This window comes from Synchiropus splendidus, chromosome 1 (genome assembly GCF_027744825.2).
Source record: "Synchiropus splendidus isolate RoL2022-P1 chromosome 1, RoL_Sspl_1.0, whole genome shotgun sequence".
NCBI lineage: Eukaryota > Metazoa > Chordata > Actinopteri > Syngnathiformes > Callionymidae > Synchiropus > Synchiropus splendidus.
The window spans coordinates 47451720-47473873 of record NC_071334.1 but is presented as its reverse complement, the minus strand read 5'-3'; the positions used below and the strand labels follow the sequence as shown (position 1 = coordinate 47473873).

The following is a 22154-nucleotide window of genomic DNA, read 5'->3' as shown; positions in this document are numbered from 1 at the left end:
AGAGACATTCGCACAGACAAGGTTTCAGCACCAGACCGTCGCAGGCAAACCGATGAAGCTGATGTCATTCGGGTTTGGCTGCAGTCACACTCCATTTCGGCACCGTCACTTTAAGAAATGAATCAATAGGGCGACGAGCGAAAGCCGCCTCATTCGTCGTGCCACTACGTTGGGAATATCAGCGCCTTGCAAATTGATTCACATCCCGAAGTGACGGCCAATGGAACTCCAAGCTACTTACTCTGAGGGAGTGCGGCAGCTCCCCATTGGCCTGGCTGGACGAGTACAAGTTGACGTACTCCCCCTCCCCGCCCTCGTCATTTGCACTCTCGCTCTACAGGAAGAGAGGAGGGGACACAGAGCCAGGCGTGAGGGAGCGGAGAGGGGCACAGAGTCAGTCTCCAGTGTGGACAGAGAGCAGGTAGCAGAGGTGTGGTACTGTACAGCTGCAAGTCACCGGCAGGTGGCGCTGTGGTGTGTCATTTCATGAAGTCGTAGGGAAACAACATGCAGTGCAGCAGGCTGGGAGTCAAAACATTCAACTGTACGTACAGGTTACAGAGCAACCAAGATTACTTGAGAGGATTCAAGAAGCAACAACGACAAAATGCATCAAATGTGCACTTTCAGGTTGAAACAATATGTGATATTAAGACAACTCTGATAGATGAAGTTTCTGCATTCATTTAATATTATCTAGATCGTGAGTCGTTTTTGATACATTTATGTGAAAATTAATGTAACTTTACCTTCATTTAAATTTGTCTTTTCTTAAATGCAATACATTCAGATTTGACTAATACATTTAGTTTAAATGTATTTATTTTATTTAATAATAATAATGAATAATTATTATTGTTATTTTAGACAGTTTACTATCAAATAAACACTTCAATATAATTATTTTTCACTTTGTTAAAATTGGCAGTATCTCTCCATCTGGGAAGAAAATGTACATAATAATTGCAATTCAGTCAATGAAGAGTGTCATTATCACCATGACCATTTGGAGCTGGCAAATTCCACCTCCAGCTTCACCAGGACAGACAGATAGACCAATAATTACTTAGCAGAAAAGTATGCCGGCATCAGTATTGACAACGAACAGCCTGAGTCACTGCTTCTGTGGAAAGAAAATGACCTAAACCAACAATGTAGGACTCTGCCTTCATCGGGAAGCTCACCGCTGAGGTGTGGAGCGATTCACTGAGCGACTCAGAGGGAAGACAAACAGCCAAAGAGCCCCCCGAGCCAGCCGGGGAACCGTTGGACCCGCCCACACTGCCATCCAGCATGGTGGCATTGGTCAGTGGAACCTGGTCCAAACTCTGCCATCGGAGCAGCAGGGTGGAAACAAAGCAAGACAGAGAGAAAGAAAAGAGATACAGAGCTATGAAGATCAGTAAAAAGAAGCAGCTGAGGAAGATGAGGACAAGGTGGAGGGGGCAATCGCGAACACCCGAACTATGGAAGTGGAGATGTGTTTGAACACGAAACGGTGAAGAAATGCAGGAATAAGCAGAGATCTCAAACACACAAGTGAAATGTTGAAGTGTAAAATCACTCATCTTTGAGTCTGTTCCAGTACACACCTCAGTGTGTGTACCTGGGTTAGCAGTACTTGTGAGAACATTTTGCTTTGTGGGGACATTTTTTGCTGGTCCCCACAAGATGAAGTCTCAATTTGCAGATTAAAACTTGAAAATAACTGTCATTATAATTGGGTTTAAGTTTGGTTCACGGTCGTGGTTTAGGTTAGCCATTTGTTTTGGATGGCTAGGTTTCAGGTGGGAAGCTGATGAAATGTCCCCACATAGATAGAGCCGCAAGTGTGTGTGTGTGTGATTGTAAAGTGAATGTAATGCAATGTGTGGAAGTCTACTTGTGCTCCTGTGTGTGGGTTTGTAGCTACTTTTCTTTGTGCATTTGTTTGGCCGCTGTGTCAGACTGTCATTCCTTTTGTGTCTTTCTCCTGTTTGTCTGTCCTTTGGTATAGTGCTATCAGTGCCTGCCGATGTGTGCACATTTGTGTCCCTCTGTGTCTGTCATTCCATTTGTCTCTTCTCATGTGGGATAGTCCACATGAATGCATTTGTGTCTCTGTGCGTCTCTGCATATGCAGGGTTCAATGTGCCCATTTGTGCATCTTTGTATGTATTCCTGCATGCATGAGAGGGTGTCTGCAAGTGTAGTGTGTGTGTGTGTGTGTGTGTGTGTGTGTGTGGGTCTCATTGACTGTCACTTTGTGATATTGCCTAACTGTGCGTATTTGTGCTTGTGTGTGAGTGTGTAGGATCTTGCTAACCTGTCCAAACACGCTGCAAATACCAGCTCTGTTTCCACACACCACCTCTCACACGACGGTCATTTACAAACACACACTTGACACACAAACACGTCCACACAAGCAGGACTAATGCTAATTAATATTAATCTGTCAGACAGTAGAATTTAGGAAATCCTGTCTGTCCCAGAAAGCCTCCCACACAAGCTACCCAATTCCCTCCACTTCCGTCAAGAAGCTGCCGGCACGTCTTCACTCACCCGAGTGAAAAAAGACCATCATGCCCCAAGGAGCTGAGGAATGTACAAATTCCACAGAAACAGACAAACGGGAGATTCGGGAGCACAATGACAGTTTTGGGGGAGGTTGATGACACCACAGCGCAAGGAGGACCAGACGGGGACAAGGACGAAGGAGAGAATGGAGGAAGGAAGAGGAGCAGGAGGAATGTGTTTTCCATCACATCCATCTGCTGCAGCATTCCACTGCTGATACACCCTCATGATCTGGCCCTGTTTCGCACGCCTTGCTCACTGGCAGGTCACCAAGGGTCAACCGCACCCCGGAAAAAACCTTGACCATCCACGGGTCAATGATGAAGATTGATCGACCACAAGAATAATATTTAGAAACGAACATTATACTGAAAATTCATCTTTTTTGTTTAGCTTTTAAAAATACATATCCAATACATTACCAGCATTGAAGGTTCATTGTTTTTGTTTTTTGGTGTTTTGGACTGGAATTTAAAAACAGCAGCTCTACAACTGGAATATTTTCTGTCTATATATATATATATATATATATATATATATATATATATATATATATATATATATATATATATATCTTTTATCTATTTCTTTATGAGCTTAGGTCCTATGAACCATCCAGAAGACCGACTTAGGCTACATGCATTTCTCAATATAAATCCCACACGTCAGTCACTTTTGAATAAGTTCGCCATGTGTGGAAAGTCTTGCATCGAACACCCAACATGTGAATTCAAAATTGTAGTTTGTTGAACTATTTTCATTTTTTAAATTATGCCCTTAATACAAAGTCACATGCTTTTAAAAATGCAAGTATAATATCCCGTATAAAACTATGCTCAGCTTACAGTTTGTGTATGACAAAGATATTAGCCCTTAAAGTGACATGTAGATGACATCACTCACTTGCAGGAGCCAAGATCTCAAGCACTTATGGTCGTTTGTTTTTAACCTTGCCATGCCACTGAATAACATTATATTAGGGAAACTGTGAAAACTTTTGTTTGTTTTGTTCAAATGTGAATAAATGTGATAAAGACTGAAACTGAATGATATACTTGCTAGCTGGGCGATATCAGGAGAATCGCTCATTGATTTTAGAACAGCTCGAGTTAGACAAGCAAGACATTGTGTATTACATAGAAACATCACTGCATGAAGATGCCAGTCCTGACTGATCAGAACAGTTTTGTTCTGCTTTTTAACTGCCATACCACTTCCACAAAACACACACATCAGGAAGTGCACTCACTCATGAACACAAAAGCTCACACACGATTGAATGCTTCCGTTCAAAACACAACAACAAAATCATTGTCAAACCCAAAACACACACGGATGAGACGGCGGGAGACGATAAGGACCACACAGCAGTAAAGTCGCTGACCCAGAAAGAGGCCAGTCGTGACCTCAGGGGAGCAGGAAGGGCACTATGAGCACACTGTATGACATATGGAGCGCACACACGGGTCGAGACACCTCTGGAACCACACAGCACCCATGCCAGTGGAGTATGAGAAAGATGGGGAGGTGGCGATCAGGGGGTGAGCAGGGGGACTCACCGTGGGTGTGGTCAAGGCTGCTTGGCCAATCAGGTAGGAGTTAGAGATGGACATACTGAGGCCCAGCCCAGTGCCCACCTCCTCCAGAGCCGCCGCGGACGGCTGGAGGTGGCAGGAGAGAGAGGAAGAGGAGGAGGAAGAAGGAGAGGAGGAATGGGAGGCCTGAATAGAAAAAAGGGGAAAAGATAGAAAATAGGAGTGGGTGATTGGTTAGGAGGGAGAAAAGAAGAAAAGTTGATTAAACTAGTCAGCAAGGGTGAAGTAGAGCAGATGTGATAACGTTTGAGTCGGGGAAGCCTGATGAATTCTGGGTTGAAACATTCATATCTTGATGTTCCCTCTAAAAAACAGTCCAGAGGATCCAGAGGACCACGAGACCCACAGGTTATATATGTGCACTCTTCTAATTCCTTCTACTTATTAGGTTTTATTCAAACCAGGCCAACTATAACACTTTCCAGGCGAGGCCAAAATGACCTGCACCCTTTTCTCATTCATTCGCACTACATAGCAGCTGAAATTACTTTTTTTTCACTAATCTGCGTAAAGTCGCATAAGCGCGTTAAGCTTGGAACATGGGCTTAGGGAAGAGGGCAAACAGGCTTATTCTAGTGGGCCACGGGCACATCAGGTCCAAATACACGAAGCCAGATTAGGATTTAAGGCAGTAGAGATGAGCGTAGTATTTGACTGCATGCTCAGACAAAAGAATGATAAAAATAAAATCTGTCAGCGGCTAAAACCGCATGGCTGTGGTGGCAGAAAGGGGACGGAGAATAAAGAGAACAGATACCATTGCTCTCTGAGGTGGCATCTGAGCCACTGTCTTGTTTCTCTGCTGAGCACCAACACTGCCATTGCTTAAAAAAAAAAGCCACAGATCTGACGTACATTATCAGAACCATTCGCTAAAATATGAATTTCATTGAGATAAATATAGCCATCAGTAAGATGCATGTGTGATTCCATGATATTTCCATTTCTTGTATATTTCCATTTTGCACATTTTCCTGTAATTTATTGGACCTGTTCAAGTAAATATTATTTTTTATGTATGTGTTCTTTCATAAATAAAATATCTAATGTGGGATATTAGAGTTAACTATCGGCCCCTTGGTCAAGAGTCAAGAACGACGCGAGATTCCATTGTCAGAATGGCGCTGTACTCCCATGTCCTTTACTACAGTATATGAACACGTCTGAATATGTGCTCAAGTGGCACCCTCACAAATTGTAGCAGCTCAACTCAGTATGTCGGGAATGACTGAGCTCCTTCGCAGCTGAGGTGGGAACTGACTAGCTCTCCTCCTCCCGCTAGTAAAAATGGCTGCCAACAGGCTGATGTTTTCATAATACTTACAGTTAGTAATATATAATAGAAAGTGAATACATGACAACAATATAAATACGCTAGCAGAGTGAATATATTCTTATATCCACCACCATTTCCTTCTACACCTTGTAATAAATTTTAATGGCGCTCAACCGTTTTTTTGTTTCTATTTTGACAATGTAGATTCTATTCTATTCTGAGCAAATTGATCCTAATATGTGTGTCTTCATTTTACTATACTAATGGTATTATGATGGCAGCATCTTGAAAACAGGAGCCAAACAACTTTGATGTGGAAGCATTTGTGCTTCTCTCTGGATCAGTTTTCTGTGTACTAGCCACTAATTGTTTCTACCAATTCCCTGCAGTGCCTCCGAAAGCAATCCAATTAGCTCTCTCCGTCCCCTCTGCACACTCTCACTGTCCTAGCGCCGTCTCAATTAACCCGGACACAGATTTAGATAAGGAGACTGGATCTGATGTGCCACTGATAAAAGGTGGTTGGAAATAAACATCTTTGGGTTAAGAAAAATAGTAGGGAGGAGAGATAAAGAAGAGGGAGGAGCTGGAGAGGTTAAAGATTACAAGATAAGCGCTGAAACGCACGTTTGTCCCAAAGATTCTTCACTGCTCATTTTTTTAGGACTGTGAGGCTCGGGATTCTAATGAGAAAATGCAGCCAGTCGAAACAGTCCCCACATCATACTATACTAACCAGTTGTCTTTGTTTAGGGGGTAACGCAGGAGGCAGAACAGGCTCGTGGACCGAATCTGTGCTGCTGAAGGAGTCGTTGAAGCCGTAGACTTCCTGGAAGCGCTTGTTCCTCTGCTCGTAGATGCTCTCGCTCTGAGGCATCTGGTAGAAGACAGACGGCTGTGGCTCCGAGTAGTCTTCCACAAACTGCATGTACTGCAGGACTGCAAGGAAAAGAGGATGATGACAGAAGTCGCTTAGTTCATGAATTTACAGATGCTGGAATTTGCTATTTAATAACATTAGCATTCAGTGAATGAGATCAAAGCTGTGTCACGTACACAAGTACAACAGGTTAATATACTTGTGTTGTACCCCACCCCTGTTCATTTGTGTCTTATAAACTCTGCATTGACTCATGTTTGTTACACACTTGTTCCTGAGACACACTACAAAACTATATTTAACAAACTCTGAAGAACAGGAAGTGATGTGGTAGGCAAGTCAGGAAGTGAACAGAACTTGCCCAGTGAGTTTCAGAAGTCATTGTAACACTTCCTCCTATTCACTTCCTGTGGGGACATTATTTCCATCCACTAAGACCTTGATTAAACGACTTCTCACAGTCTATGAACTGCCTCTATTAATAAACCTATCCTGAGCAAGTGCCACTTACTGTGCCGGCTTTTCTTTTCTGGCAGCGGCGGTGGACTGGAGGGCACGTCTGCGTTTTCACATGCCATGTACTGCGAGACAAACACGCCTCCGTTCGTCTGCGGCATGGGCGAGATTGGCGTGAAGAGCGGGAATGGTGGCGTCGGGTGCATCTCCTCTTCGGACAGGTTGTCATACTGGGAGGGGTAGCGCTCGTACAGCACCTTCGACCCGTAGTCCAGGATGCCAGAGTTCTGAGTGCTGCGTCGCTTTTTCTGAGGTAGCGCAGGGGGGGCACTGATGCGGGACAGAGGGTTGGTATGACCGGGCTGCGGCGTCCAGTATTCTGGCTGCTGTTGGGGTGGGGGGGCACTGAAGCGGGGATGCGAAGGATGCTGTCCAGGGATCGGAGAGGAAGACTCGCTATGAGACTCAGGTAGTGGGCTGAGGCATCCTCCCACTGGTATTGGAGGAAGGTTTTCCCCGACTGACAGGTCCTGATGAAGGAAGTCATAATCGGGGTCGTAGGCTTCTGTATTGTCTGAAAAGACAACCACATCATCCATTTGATTCATGTGCAAGCTTTATGATTTATACACCTTAATTTTCAAGTCATACCAAGGGTCTCACAGCTGGTGTTTCGGGAACACTGACCGCTGTCCTGCTCCATGGACGACAGCTGCTCATCAGACTTGCTCAACTTGCCCATGCTGCTGCAGGGAGACAGTCGTGGGGAGTCGCCGCCGTACGACTGGCTGCCCCCCGAGAACCGCCTCTGCAGCAACTCTTGCTCATAGTCCTGCTGCTGCACACAGAGGAAACATATGAATAGCTCATCCTCAACTCGATGATTTGTCAGACAGAGAGCAGTCAACATCCAGTGAATCCACACTTGCCTGTCTGTGGACACTACAGGGCAGGCTGGAGCCTCGGCTCATGGGGGCAACCACGGCCACCCTTGTGGGCGAAGGTGCAGATTGGCGCTTCTTCGGGGGAAGGGCTGGAGGTGGACTGTATGCAGAGAAATAGACGTCAATATTTGGATATGAATGATGGAGGAAAAAAACTGACAAAACTCCTCAAGCAAATGCACACACATAAATCCATGTATGAATCCATGAACAGACGTTATGGCCTCCTGGACAGCCAGAAGACAGTGAGGGAGGATCATGTAAGCTTTCATCAGCTATGACATGGACTTGTCCATTTTTTCAAATTAAGATGTCAAATGCAATAAAGGAGAACATGGCGGACCATGACATGGAGGCTCGGGTCAGTAGCACACTCTCATGCACTAGAATCTTCTGATTGGATGATAACTGCAGGGTAAGCCCGAGATGAGACAATGAAACCATGCACATCAACAACACTCTCATCCAATCCAGAAGCCTTAAGAGAAACTCTAACAGAGGGTGTTATGATGGACACAGATGATCCTGCGGACCAAGAACATACTTCTCCTTCAGACCCGGTCTCCTTTGGCCAGCGTCAGCACTCAACTGTGCTCTGGACCCAGAGTCCAAAGAAACACCAAAGATGGGAAAAAAATAAAGAGAAACAGCAGAAAAGTAAGAGAAGAACAGAAAAGTGATCCACACAGAAAGACTAACCAACGAAAACAAAGTGTTTCGAGACTGCCCTGGCAAATGATCACCTCACATATAAACCCATTCATGAGGTGTATAATTTACCAGCACCACAGTGATTATTCAGGGCTGTGGAAATTAAGCGTTTCAGGAACTTACAGGGCTTTTTATGTTTAAACTCAAATTACCATGTCCCGTTCACTACTGAGCTCAAGGTTTCAAATCGGGCCAAAACAGCTTCTCAGGATATCCTTCCGTCTATTTAAAGCCTTTGACAATACTAATCCATACGCCAAATAATCCAGAAGAATCCTACCACAAGCAACATGAAAAACTAACACCACATTAGAGATCATTTATTCAAGAGGTACCCAAAGTGGTCAGTGCCCCTCCCCGGCAGATTGAAATGCAAGTGGGGTGCGGTTTACACATCAGTTTGTCCTTTGCTTCTCCATGTGTACATGTTGTATGACCCTCTGCCCCTCCTGTAGTATGTAGTATGTCACGGTGGCGTGCAAGCCAAGATGGAGATTCTGAATGGCAAGTTCAACTTTCTTTTGATGTGAACTCAGTCACTACAGGAGTCCGTCGAGTTTCATGAAGAGCGCTTATCCTGCAATGATGCTGGCACTTTTTTAAACGTCATTTGGGCAATGGACAGAGAACGCAACACTGAACGGCAGTTATCCATAATTCCATAATTTACACTACTGAATTCCTTCATATCTACTAGGCATTAATTCTCCATGTCTGCGCAGCATTCATCTTAACGCTCAAACAGGAAGCAATAAAACTGTATTGAAGTACTGCAACAGGGTCTTTGTCATATCTTTCCCAACCTCTGTTAGAAAGGGCACTTTTGTCATTCATTTCATTCCTAAGTTTTTAGAACATCTATTTTTCAACTTTTATTTAAATAAAGAGTGAACAATGGTTATGATTTTTTTGTTTCAATAAATACAAGTATAAAACACTACAACAGACCAGAGCAAGTCTGTACAGTATGAAAACCCGATACGCAGCATTCCATTGACAAAAGCACTGTTAAAGTCTTGTTATTACACATTTTAAGTTACAATCATTTACAGGCAAAGTCTCCCTTGCTCATCATTCCAATAATGAGGATGCTTCCTGAATGCCATCTGCAATGATATTTATTTTACATATTCAACATGTGTGTTTTGGTTATGGCATTATATTGATATATAATGTGGTGTTCCTGGTTGCCTTGTACATGTGAGAGGCATTAAAAACATCATTAGGAGTATATATAAATGCATCAAAGTAGCTTCCCTACCTGAGTTCCGCCATTTTGGCTTCAGGTAGGGGTGGTTTTGGAGGCGCCACTTCCTCATCTGTCGTTTCAGATGTAGCCTCAGCTGGAGTTGAAGCAGGAGACTTGCTCAGAACCTCTGGCTCTCTGTCTATTCGAGGAATCTCAGGAGAAACGCTGCAACACAAGCACCAATTTGAGTCCCTTCATTCTCCTGGCAGTGAGGCTACAGAACTACAACCTGAGACAGGGTGTGTGTTTATGGCAGTGACTCACCTCACTGTTGTGGTAACTGGTGGGGCTGGTTTGCTAGGAGTGGTGGGTGATGGCTGCTCCTGCTTCTCGATGGTCAGCTTCACCAATTCCTGCTCGAAGGCAAATGGAACGCACTTACATCTAAGAACATACTGCCTACTGGTTTCATACTTGTTTCAGTGAGGGTCTCACCTTCACTCCATCAAGCACAGCTTTGATGACACTGGTGACGAAAGCCACATTCTCCTTGTCCTCCAGATCGATGCCATCCAGCATCACCTGATCTGCCCAGCGGATGAGGTTCGCCAGACTCTGGTAGACCCGGCTGTGACAGGACGAGAGAGCCGAACTGCGGGGAAGAATGTTTGCCAAAAACAATTTGATGAGATGGTTAAGTGAGACATTTCAGTTATACAATTGCAATTTTGACTGAAGAATGCAGGAAGCAGGGTGGCGTTGCTCTCAGCGGTGACAGAGTAGCCGAGGCCTGCACCAACACGCTGTGGTGTCTCAGCAGAATATCCATCTAACGCCATTACACAGAGGGGAATTTGGAACATGGGTCTGTGGGGAGGATTGGTTGGATGTTTGAAAACTCATCCACAAAGAATATAAGAAAGTGGAAGTCCGCCAGCATCATTTAAACAAATTCAATCAAATAATCCCCAGAATTTCCTGGAAATATTAGGTTTACTGATTTTAAGGCCTCGACCTCTCCACACAGAGAACCAAAATGATTCAAACTTTTCACGTGACTAACTTAATCGACAGTTGCAAGCACTGACTCTAATGATTGTATCCATTTTTCTTGCAGCCTCGTACTTTTTTTCTTTTCAGTTATTTCATTCATTTCTTAATAATGAAATAAGTAAACCATTTCTTAATAAATACAGTTTTGTAGGTTACTTTTTGCTCGCTACATTCAGCTTTTGAATGCCCTTCTGTGTCTCGAGCTTCATCAATCTTTTTATTTTTCAACCAGTCATGACTGCAGAAGTTATTCTGATTTTATTTTAAATTCAGTTCAGTTTGGGGGCATCTATTGAGTAGAGACAGAAAAGTATGACTTTGGTGTTGCACCCCAATCCCTCATCTATTTAGAGTTGAATTCCCAGAGACTTCTTGGCAGAGAAGTGACAATACATCACTCGCTTCTAAACAGCCCGCCATGAGACTCAAAATCCTTCACCTCTGACCCCTCTTCCATCATCTGCACTGATGGATGGGGAGTCGGAAAGCATTTTAACATGCTCTGGTGTGGTCAACAGAACTGAATCCGATGGGGGTTTCACAGAACATCGACCCAAAGGAAAGGCAGACAGAGCGTGGCGTCATCTTGACGTTATTTAATGGTGGTTATCTGTGATTACCTGCCTGGCTGGCAGTGATTTGGAAAACAGGAGGTGTTTCAGTGCTTCCAGGATGTAGTGAAGAATGTCAACAATACTTTGCCGGAAGACTCTCAGTCCAGTCCTGACATGTTTGGCAAGCATACCTGCTCCTTCTAAGATGACGTGGTGAGTCAGGAAAGACAAAAAATGAGATAAATGGTTGAGTCTTAAGAGCCTTTACTTGCCAGAGGATGTTGAAGCGAGCCACATGAGCACATTAAATCTGGGACCTTTTGTGAGGGTGGCAGAGGATTTTCATCACTGATATCGATGCTATTTGCAGAAGCTTTTAATGTCATTGACGCTGTTGTACGTTTCAAAATGTGTTCTCAGAGCAGGAGTCGCCCCACTGAGGCTCCTTATTAAACATTATTAGAGCTGGTGACTCCAGGATACCACTTCCCTGACACACAGAACCACTGAGACGTGTTAGAATAGCATGAGAGTGATGGCCGCACCTGTGCTGTATCCGCGCCTCCACCTGAACCAGAGGGAGAATAGCTTCAAGGACCTTGCTGGCAGAGCCTGGTAGCATCTCCAGAACTTTCTTCTCCACCACCATTTTGTCTACTATCGTCTTGAAGTAGCGCAGCGCACTGACCACCTCCTTCTCGTGCTCCTCCAGCCGGCTGACCTTCTAGAAGGAGAAAGATCAACATCTCAGTAAATCTCTCGTCACTCGTGTCAGTCTGACTGACACCCACAATCCATCATGACTGTGGTCTTTTTTTACTCCTTTGCAAAGACATGTGATCACCAACCGGTGCAAGCAATGCAAGTCATGCTATGTGATACTTTGATGCTTGGGCTATTTTGTGCAAATATTCTCGTCATTATTATTGGCTCAGAAGTTGGAATCTTTACAGCTTTGTCTGTACTTAGCATCCATCCCTACTTACAGGGCAGGGGTCGGGAACCTACGGCTGGTGAGCCAGATGTGGCTCTCTGATGTTTACGCAAAGACAGAAACAACCAAATCCCCCACCTTCGTGTGTCAGATGAAGCGTTTATTTAAAGTCGACGTCCCCACGTCAGTCTGACAACTTTTGAAAACAGGGTCCTAAATGGGGAATTTCTAAAACAATGGCAGAATTGTCGGTGTGTAAACGCTGCCGTTGCGAGTTTGCGCATGTCAACTAAGCACACTCATCGTGAAAGGGCTCTTTTTCACAAACATTTCCCATTTAAAACCATGACTTGCAGTTGAATAATAAAGGAGCTTAATGCTGTTAATTTTGTATTTTTAATAAACACATGTATAGACCACCACAGTAAGTCAAAGCAAGTCTGTATGAAAACCCGGATTGCAGATACCTCACTGTATTGAACACAGCGTTGAAGCGCTTGCAGTTAGTAGATAAACAATGCAAGTGACCCACAAACCAGACTATGGACTTGCCAGCTTTAAAACTTAAATTATATCTACCACATATAAACTAGAGAGAAGCCACAATTTCAAAAAAATCCTGGCAGAAATCTTGTACTTCAATAATTTCGTACGGTCATCTAATAATCAATCAATAACAGTCTTCATCATTCCAACGCTACCATTAATGTTCTGCATTATTACATTAAGTATAATTCTTCTGTGTAATCCAAGCATGACAACAATGCTTATTCTTCCTAATGCATGCTGGAGCAACTGATGTGGCTCGGAGCCATTGAACGGCATCCAGCTATTTTTGTTTGCACTGGGGGAATATGTTTATTACACCAGAATCCTGAGGGGACCTGAGCAGCTCATTCAGGAAACCATTTAGTTCTCTATTCAGCTCTTAAAAGCTCACACACCTGCTGTATCAGAGTATGTGAGGGAACGGTGGGAACCAGCAGAGGAACTCGACTACACAGACACAATGGATTATAGAAACGTGTGATATACAACTGGAAAACAATCGGTACACAAATAGGCAAAGGTGCAGAAGAGGCGGGAGAGAGGTTCATTTCCCACACACACACACATAAATACATATACACACACACACCTTATTAGCAGGTTTCTCTGTGTTCTTGGCTGCCGGCTCAGGCTGCAGTTGTTTGCCCTTCTTGGATGGAGTTCGTCTGATTTTGGGAGAATGGAACTTGTCCATCAGTTTGGTGAACGAGGACAGATGTGACCGCTGCGAGTCTGGAAAAAGAAAGACAATGGTCAATTAATGACTTGTTAAAATGTCTAAAGGACGTATGACTAAATTGAATCCTCCTCTGCAAAAGAAATACCGTCTTTCACATGCACAGCATGTATATAGTGTTAGGTCTCCATACAGTCATGTCTACCAAATATGTAACAATGTATATCTAAACTATTTGAGTAAACACAATAAATTACACGCTGAGCACATTTCCGAGGTCCAAGTTAAAGATGTATCATGCTTTCTACCGCTTGGCCCTGGGTTGTGGGGGCAGCAGCTGCAGCAACGGGGGCCTGACTTCCCTTCTCCAGTTCTCAAGCCAACACACGAGTCTCTCCAACATGACAAGGACCTGCCCAAGCTTGTCCCAGTTGAACAAAGGGTGAGAGTATGAATATAGATCAATCTGTCTCTTTTGGCTCAGCTCGGACTTTGCCACGACAGACAGACAGACAGTCATGACTGTGCCAATCTGAACTCACACACCACCGGTCCCTCACTCATGTACAAGACGGGCTCAATCAAAAGATCTTACACTTGGTCCCTTTAAAGCTTAAACATAGACTTCTTTAGTGGCAAAATATCTACGACTTGAAGAAAACACTGCAACCTGGCTTTTAAACAGACCTCCATATTTGTTTCCTCTGGCTTCAAATATCAGGGCATTATCATGTTTTGCAAAAGCTTTCATATTGGAAAATAATTTCTGCTTGGCGTGTCATATTCGACCTGTTTGGATGTCATTAACTGGGTCACACGCAGATTAAAGGTGGCACAACGATCATGGGATGCCCTTCAACACAGCAGCGTACTAAATCTGCTACGTTCCCAACAGAATGCCGTTATTGTCTCTGTTGGATATTTTTACCGACAGTGTAAATCAGAGCGTCATAAGATGTGTCACCATCATCACATCTAGTGCACCGGCAGCAAAGTCTACGACAGCATTTTTAACAAGAGCCAGAGTCGTCCCTGGCTTCGGCTCAACATTGGGGATGATGTGGATTAAAGGAGCGGCACAAACACACCAGGGTGAAACTGTGCATGGCATGTGTACTGACGGGCCAGATGAAAACCGTGTTTCCTGACGCTGATTGCGATTCAGCATCCAATGTTTTTGCGCTGATGGCAGCGGAATGCCAGATCGTGCTGTCATTGCGGGAGATTACCGCAGATAGAGGTGTAATTCAGTCGCTGATAAAGGCCCACACTTCCGGTTGGCTGCCACAGCACTTATTTGTGTTTATCTCCTGATCCAGACTGGCGACAAGATAAAGGGGGAAGAGATGACAGACAATGAGTTAGGGATCTCTTGCTGGGGGATTAACACCATTCTCCTCTTCTCAGAAGTTACAAGAGTTTTGTCTCAACAAGTCATGACCGCTTGTAGAATACGATCAGATGAATTTTATTGACACTTAAATTGGTCTAATGTGATTAAACATTTACGGATAAACATGGTTAACTTAGTGCTACATAATATTCATGCATAATGACGACCACATATAGAAAAACATATGTAAGTATACGGTCTTTCTAAGGTCCAGGATGATCTACACAATTGCACACTGTCCATCTTCTTCCGCATCTGACCAAAACGAATACTATCCAAAACCAAAATAAATCATCCCTCCATTTTTATCTCTGAAACACACAAAATATCTGAATAACTTCAGGTAATATGTGCATATAAGGAATTTCCTCCAACATTGGAGCATGAGTACTAACATCTCTATGCATATTCACTCCCATCAATTTATATAGTTATTTTTGTTTTATATGTTTCCAAATGCATTTCTATTAATTGTAGTCCGGTGTTTAGCTTATTATTATTATAATATTTATTATTTGATGATCTCTAATATTTCTGATTGTATTGCATTTTCCAATATTCAATGAGATTGGCTCCACGGGTGGTCACGGTGTAGTAGTTTTTGTGAATAATAATAAAAAAAAAAAAATTAAAGAACAATAAAATACATGCAATAATGTAGACTCGACCTAAATATTTCTCTTCAGAGAAGAGACCAGCATGTGTGTTCAAACCAGCAGTGAGCAGAGATAAAAAGAAGTTCAGAAAGTGGCTTCAGAAATAAATTTGGGTCTATCTAGACAGCATGTCAACAACTCTGACACAATAAGATCTTAGCTACAGGCGGTGCCGTTTGTCTTCCAGAGCAAAAGGAATTACATTGCCAGGATTGACATTTCAGGAATTTTTTGTGCCCTGAGGCTGAGCATACCTGTGCTGGCTTGTTTGACTGCTGGGCAGATGTCGAGGCAATGTGTGGAGCTGAGCATATGCTTTCGATTGCACAGCAGCCCCCAACACGAATTTAGCCCAAGATAATCCCATCTGTTTGATCCCCCCTGGCTCTGTATTACTGGCGAGAGCACAAGGGCTGTTGCCCACATAAAATACGCCAGACCAAAGGCCATGCACGAAACCCAAAGCTGGTGCTGAGTTTGACATCAGTACAATGACTCACCCCCCACCATTCAGTGGTCCCCAGAACTCATCGCCACAGCTGTTTATCATAAACTAGTGAGAGTGGAGGCAGCATGACAACATGGGTTTCCAAAATCAAACATCATATTTTGCAACAGTCTCTATTGATAGGTGTCACTCTCATTATACATGTTGATTTTTCTTCATTCAACTTATTTATATACTCGATTTCCTTCATCCCTCCTGTCACACAGGAAGAGAAGATATAGAATTTGAGGGGGGAAAAGACAGATATAAGAAAACTTTTGTTGAGCAAATAGAAAATAGCATGAGACAATACTATATAAAAAACTAAACTAAATACTATACTAAAAAATAAACGTGTGATCAGTATCAGTGCGTCCAAGCCTGTCTTGTCTGATCCTGTGTTTACTTTATCTGGCCTCTTCTGCACGTCTTTTTCTCAAGTAAGAGATCATCTCACTAGGGAAATGACATCATCAACAGAAAGACATTAACAGGGTGAAAAGGGGCAAGCTAGCCACAGAAGAAGAGAGTGAGCCTGTGAGCACAGTGAAGTGCTCTGTTGGAGCCACGCTGGCCTCTCACTCTTCAACTACTTCCCCGCCAGAGAAGCTTCATAGCTGCTGCGCAGGGTTAAGAGGTGATGATGTCACTGGCCGTAATGTCTCTTACATGAAATCGGGCATGCCTGAGAAGTGAAAGAAACTTCAATCTGGAACGCTTGAAGTGGTCCAAACATTCATGTGGATGTTCCACAGCGGTTTTTAAGTGCTGGGTGCGACCAAAGAAACACAGTCCATTTCTTATTTGGATTTAAACAGACGGACAGTGTTGTAACACAATGAAACGTTTTTCATGGGAGAGGTAAACAGTATGATTTCATTCACGTTACAGAGGGCTAATTCAAAACAAGGGAGAAAGTGACTGACGGTGAAGAGCCATGGGGCATCAATCGACCAAATCATGGCAAAAATGCTAGATTAAAAAATCAGAGACGTTTTATTGACACCAAGCCAAGTCCATTCCGGGTAGGCAAAAAACAAACAAGTTCCCTCCGCCCAGTTCGATGGAAAGCAAAGAGCAATGATGAAATCACCAAGTAAGCCATGACTGTATTTATTGCCACGAAATTCACGAAAGTCATGTAACTTGAATCACATGAGAAATCCAAGAAGCTGTTCATAAATGAAAGCTTCAACCACAGAAATGCCAAAAATGTACTGACAGGAATTCAATAAAGTATGGGCAAATCATGAAGTCATAAAATTTCATAAAAGTCCATAACTGAGGCGAATGTCAACAGTTTGTGCCTGAAATTAATGATAGAGTAAAAGAAAGGTCAAGATTTCGTCACACTTCCACCGCTTCTTATCCAGCCCAAACACTTGCTCAATTGTTGAAACACCTCAGAAGACACAACTGTCACGGCTTCAAGGCAATTTTAGAAAAGAGAAGTTAAAAAATTAATACAAAGAGGAAGCTCAGCAGAACAAAATAACAGGAGTTTGACAGTTAAGTCTTCAACAACTCTATGATAACGATTGACACTGCACCTTGACCTGCAGACCATTTGATGACAAGCTGCGTGTTCTCACTTTTTAATTTCACCATCACCTGCCAGAGTTAAACTTGAAATGCTCCCACAGTTTGTGCAACTATAACTTCAGTAAAACGTCATGACAAAACAGCCAAAATACAGCCATCTATACTTTAGTATCAAATCATTGCATACGCATACAAATACATAGCCATGAACTGACTGAAAAACACTACAAGTAATTTAATTGTTGCTCATGCTGCGGTGCTAAAAAAAAACCTTGGGGAAAATGAAAAACACTGCATTTGGAAGAGTGCTTCAACGATGTCTGAGAAATCTCACACCACACTGTAGTTCCAGAGGGTCCTGAGAGTTTAACTTGCTTTCATAAAGCACTTCATAAACAATTCATGAGACTACCGGCAAAAAAAGTTACATTAAATGTGCATTATATATATATTCTCCTTATCTCTGTGAGTTTGTTCAGCCAGATTTTTCGCTGCAAACGTGGCCCACAGTCACAAGCTATTTATATCATATATTAAATTCTCATTATTTAAGGATTTAAGTAACATTGAATAAAATAGTTGGGTGTCCACTCAGGGATGCAATCAAGATGAAGCATGAGATTTTAGACCATTAAAAGTGAAAGTGAAAGTACAGTTGCAAATGTGAGGTTCAGTTTGAGAGTAAGGAGAAGAGTTGGAAAACACTTTTATGAAAGTGAATAATTGCAGAATTGTGCAGCAGTAAACCTGCCTGAGTAAGTAAACTGTTGAGAGGAAATAGAACTGCTTATTCACAAGATAAATTTGTTTTCAAGTAATCGTTCTCAGGTGGGTTTGACACAATGCTTACAGTGAAAACATTATTCAAGGAAACTATGTCTTGATATTAAGCATCGTAGGTCACATTATACCCTTTAAAGACAAATGTAAGCATGAATTGGATTACAGGTGTAACAAAATCAATAGACAATTCTTACCGTTCAAAGAATAAAACAATGACATAAGTCCCAAAAGACATAATTATAAAGAAGAAAAACTGTTTTAGGGATGCAACGGAATGAAATGTTTTTTCAATGAAAATAATGTGCAGGTGTTTAGTTGAACTCAAATAATGCAGACCAATCAAATAAATCACACTAGTAGCCCTTTCCTAGCTTCCAAATAAATAAGGTATATATGGTTTTGCAAATAGAATATAGATTTAAGAATAACACAATCGAATATAAACATATGGTGGGCATTTGAGTCAAGTATGATGCTAATGTTTACAACAAAGAACAGCATGTAACACGACTACAGAATGTTAGAAAAGTATCTGTTGTGATCTGTGTAACATCAGGAAACCACACGAGGTTCGTATTTGTTAATGAAAAGACGTTAAAGAGTAACTGTCTTAAAGACGTGCTGGTTTGTTTGAATGTTAATCAACAGAGGTAACGTTTTTGTTGTTTCAACAACATATATTTCACTGATTTATCACAGTGATGCTGCATTTAAGCTGCTCCTTGTACCCACACCTGTCCAGCAGTCCTTCCACTTTGAGACCCTACACACACACATACACGCTCACTTCTCCATATTTGATCCTTCAAAATGGAAGGAGCTGCATTAAATAATCCAATAGCAAACAATACTCACAGTCAATTCTATCAATTTTGACTGATTTATTGAGCTAAATGGCACATTTGAGGAGCGCAACCTGCTGCTTTGATTTGGTTTTTGATTTGGGGGACTCCTGTAGGAGAGATCACTCGACATGGAACTTCAGAGGAACACATATCCACAACAAGCCTAAATTCACATGTATTTGGGGTTTTAGAAACAAGACTGAAATCTTTTGAGAAAATAATATGAGCTCCATTATTTGAGGCAATGGGAGTGAATTTTGCCATGGCTGGTTCTCTCCATTGCTCTGATATGTTGCTTTTTGTTAGGTTTGGAAACCGTGGGTTCAGACCCGTTTCAGGCCAAATTGATCCTGCACAGCAGCGAACTGATCACTGGAGAGTACAGATGACACCAATGGCTGCTTCATCCATTTCTTATGATGCTTTCCAGCTCTTGGGGGCTTACATGTTCACTGGCATGATTAGAACATCCAACCACCATGCAACGGTGTGGCATATGTTCTCTGATACTAAAGCAGAAGAGTTTGTTTACCTGCACCTAATGGATGTGTCAAGAGGAACTTACTGTTGTGACATCATTCAGGCATGTTTCTTTCGTGCAACACTGCATTGAATATGAATTCGGTTTTACATTGTTGCACTGTGATTCAACAGAACAACTTTGTGGACGATATATATGTTTCATATAGCATATTTCAATAGCCTTGTCACTGACAACTACCATATTCTCCAGTCACCCCTCACCTCTTCACATCCACATTTACTGCACCTATAACCTCACTGGTCGTATTCCACTTCTTCTTTTTATATCAGTTTGGGAGCCTGCAAACAATGAGACCTCTGACCAGTGACATATGAGCTCAATCTGACAGAAAGGTCAACAAGCTGTTGAGTCAGATCTTGTTCAGTACAGGTGTGATCTCCGGCAGACAGCTGGTGGTCCACTCGACTGAACTCACATCCTTGAAAGAGGACATGATAGTAGCATACTAGTGTGGGGGTCTTGCTTAAGGTTACGCACACAGCTGTCACCTCCTGCTGAACTCCTAAAGTAAAAGCTGCACAGTGAAAGTGTGTGTGCGACGGAGACGCCAAGACTTGAAGAAAAGTCAAAGGGGTCACAGTGACCAGCTGTTTAGAAAAGACGGTGACAGGGCACGAAGAAAAAAAGCCTTGTCTAAGTGCTGGAGAGTCTAATGTGTCTCAGCTTTGATCCATTATGTGTGCGGGAGAAACAGTCACATGTTTCCTTTGAGCTCTGTCAAATGTTCCGGTTTTCAATGTCTACCGTTTGAAACATTCACATGGAATTATTTTGGTGGATAAAGTTGCTCTGTCCACTAATGTCCTATTTGCAGTCGTGTCAATTGAATTTGTTGAGATAGTGTATTTAACCAGGAGTCAAATTCCTTGTGTCCAGAATTAAACTGAAGGAATTCCTGGTTGTTCAGTCAGAAAACTAATAAATAATACTGTATAAGTTATAAATAAATAAAAGTAGAATAATATTAACACACAATTGTATTGTGTGTGTTACTTTCAAAAGGAATAAATTCAGAAATGAGACACCCAAACACCACTTACAATATTCCTGAAAGCAGATTGCCTTACAACAACATTACACCCACACATCGTCTGCACACATCCAAAAACAGATAGAAAGATAGTATGTAAACACAAATATGGTTGCTTGATGACACTTGTCTTCTTTGTCAAGTAATTTTGACCGAGAAAATAAACAAAAAAAATTGTAACAGCATATGCCAGAATTCTGGACACAAGCCATCTTGTTTGCGACAGTTATATTGGCTTGTTTTGCTGGACAAAAATGACAACACAGCAGCGGGTTATTGTCTGTAAGGCAGAAAACCAAAAACGGAAGAAAGAAGGGAAGAGGAATTGAGTATCGCTACCCTGCAGGCAAAAAAGCGAGAGGAATACAGAGCGATAACAGCACAGTGAAACATGGAAAGTAAAGAAACAAACTCAACAGGAAGTGGTTAAGTGCTCTGTGAATTATTTATTCTCTCTATTATAGTAGTATGGTCCTTCCTGCTTACCTTGCTCAATAGCAAACTTCTTTATGACCTCAGTCAGTTATCAATAAGCCTAACTACAGTCTGAGCAGGGAGGGGAGAGAGCTTTGCAGTGAACTGTGGCCCTGGTTAATGGTTGATTTGAGAAGTAATGGAGGAAGACATCCAGTGGTGGCTTTTATTGTTTTCCAGCTGTGCTGTTTAAATATACTGTCGAGGAGCAAGCCACAGGAAAAAGAGGAGGGGGTCCTCACTAACTCTCTCCAAGCATGAGATATGGTAGACGCCAAGCGCCTAGGCAGCTGAAATGATGTTTAATTCAACAGAAGATAGTTAGCAGGAGAAAGATAACAGTGCACAGTCCAACTATGGCTTAAGACTTAAGAAGTTACCACTTTCAAAAGTACAATTTGATGAGCCGTTCAATTCTGACACAATGGCATCAGTGCTCACATTAAGCAGAAATAGCAATAGCAATGTGAATGTGTTGACCATCTGTTCAACTTATTGGACATCAAGAAATTAAAATGTGCACACAACATTCAGGTCTGATGCTGAGCATGGCTTTTCAGAAAACACATTCTAATCTAAAGAGACCTGAGATGACCTGGAAATGTCACCACTCAAACGGAGTACACAAAAAGTGACATATCGAGGCTTTATTTGATGCAACAACAGTGAATTTCAAAGTTGCACAAAGGTGGAAAATTATAAAAATATATCGTTTTTGTGTGATTGTGCAATGAATACAAACATTATATGCATATCCATCAGTGTCCAATTATAATTTTTTATGAAGAGAAAAAAAAGTTCATCTTAACTCCTAATCCTCAGGTTTGTTGAGCATTATTTACACAAACATGTTCTCCAGCCTGCCATTGACCAGTGAAGCAGCTCCATCAGGCACAGGTCAGTGACCGGGGACAAACATCTATGCGTTGATGGAAATGCTCTGTTCCCACGCAACAAAGTGCCTGCTGGCTAACAGAGGGTGGCTGCACATCACATGCGATCTATAACCCCGATCCATGATCGG

General features: G+C 42.4%; 1 protein-coding gene across 11 annotated transcripts in view; it reads right to left on the bottom strand.

Annotated features, from left to right (window-relative positions):
* rapgef1b (Rap guanine nucleotide exchange factor (GEF) 1b) overlaps window positions 1–22154 on the bottom strand; it is a 46081-nt gene that overhangs the window by 9261 nt on the left and 14666 nt on the right. For 2 of the 11 annotated variants that reach the window (XM_053854791.1, XM_053854788.1), the window contains exons 2-14: window positions 13290–13432; window positions 11763–11941; window positions 10106–10262; window positions 9935–10023; window positions 9683–9835; window positions 8255–8305; window positions 7696–7810; window positions 7418–7604; window positions 6822–7340; window positions 6167–6369; window positions 4119–4280; window positions 1185–1328; window positions 242–334 (exon numbers count right to left, since the gene is read on the bottom strand). In XM_053854791.1, the coding sequence (XP_053710766.1) occupies window positions 242–334; window positions 1185–1328; window positions 4119–4280; window positions 6167–6369; window positions 6822–7340; window positions 7418–7604; window positions 7696–7810; window positions 8255–8305; window positions 9683–9835; window positions 9935–10023; window positions 10106–10262; window positions 11763–11941; window positions 13290–13432 (2195 nt within the window). The remainder of the gene's footprint in view (window positions 1–241; window positions 335–1184; window positions 1329–4118; window positions 4281–6166; window positions 6370–6821; window positions 7341–7417; window positions 7605–7695; window positions 7811–8254; window positions 8306–9682; window positions 9836–9934; window positions 10024–10105; window positions 10263–11762; window positions 11942–13289; window positions 13433–22154) is intronic. The other 9 variants (XM_053854789.1, XM_053854793.1, XM_053854790.1 and 6 more) reach the window with 9 other exon arrangements.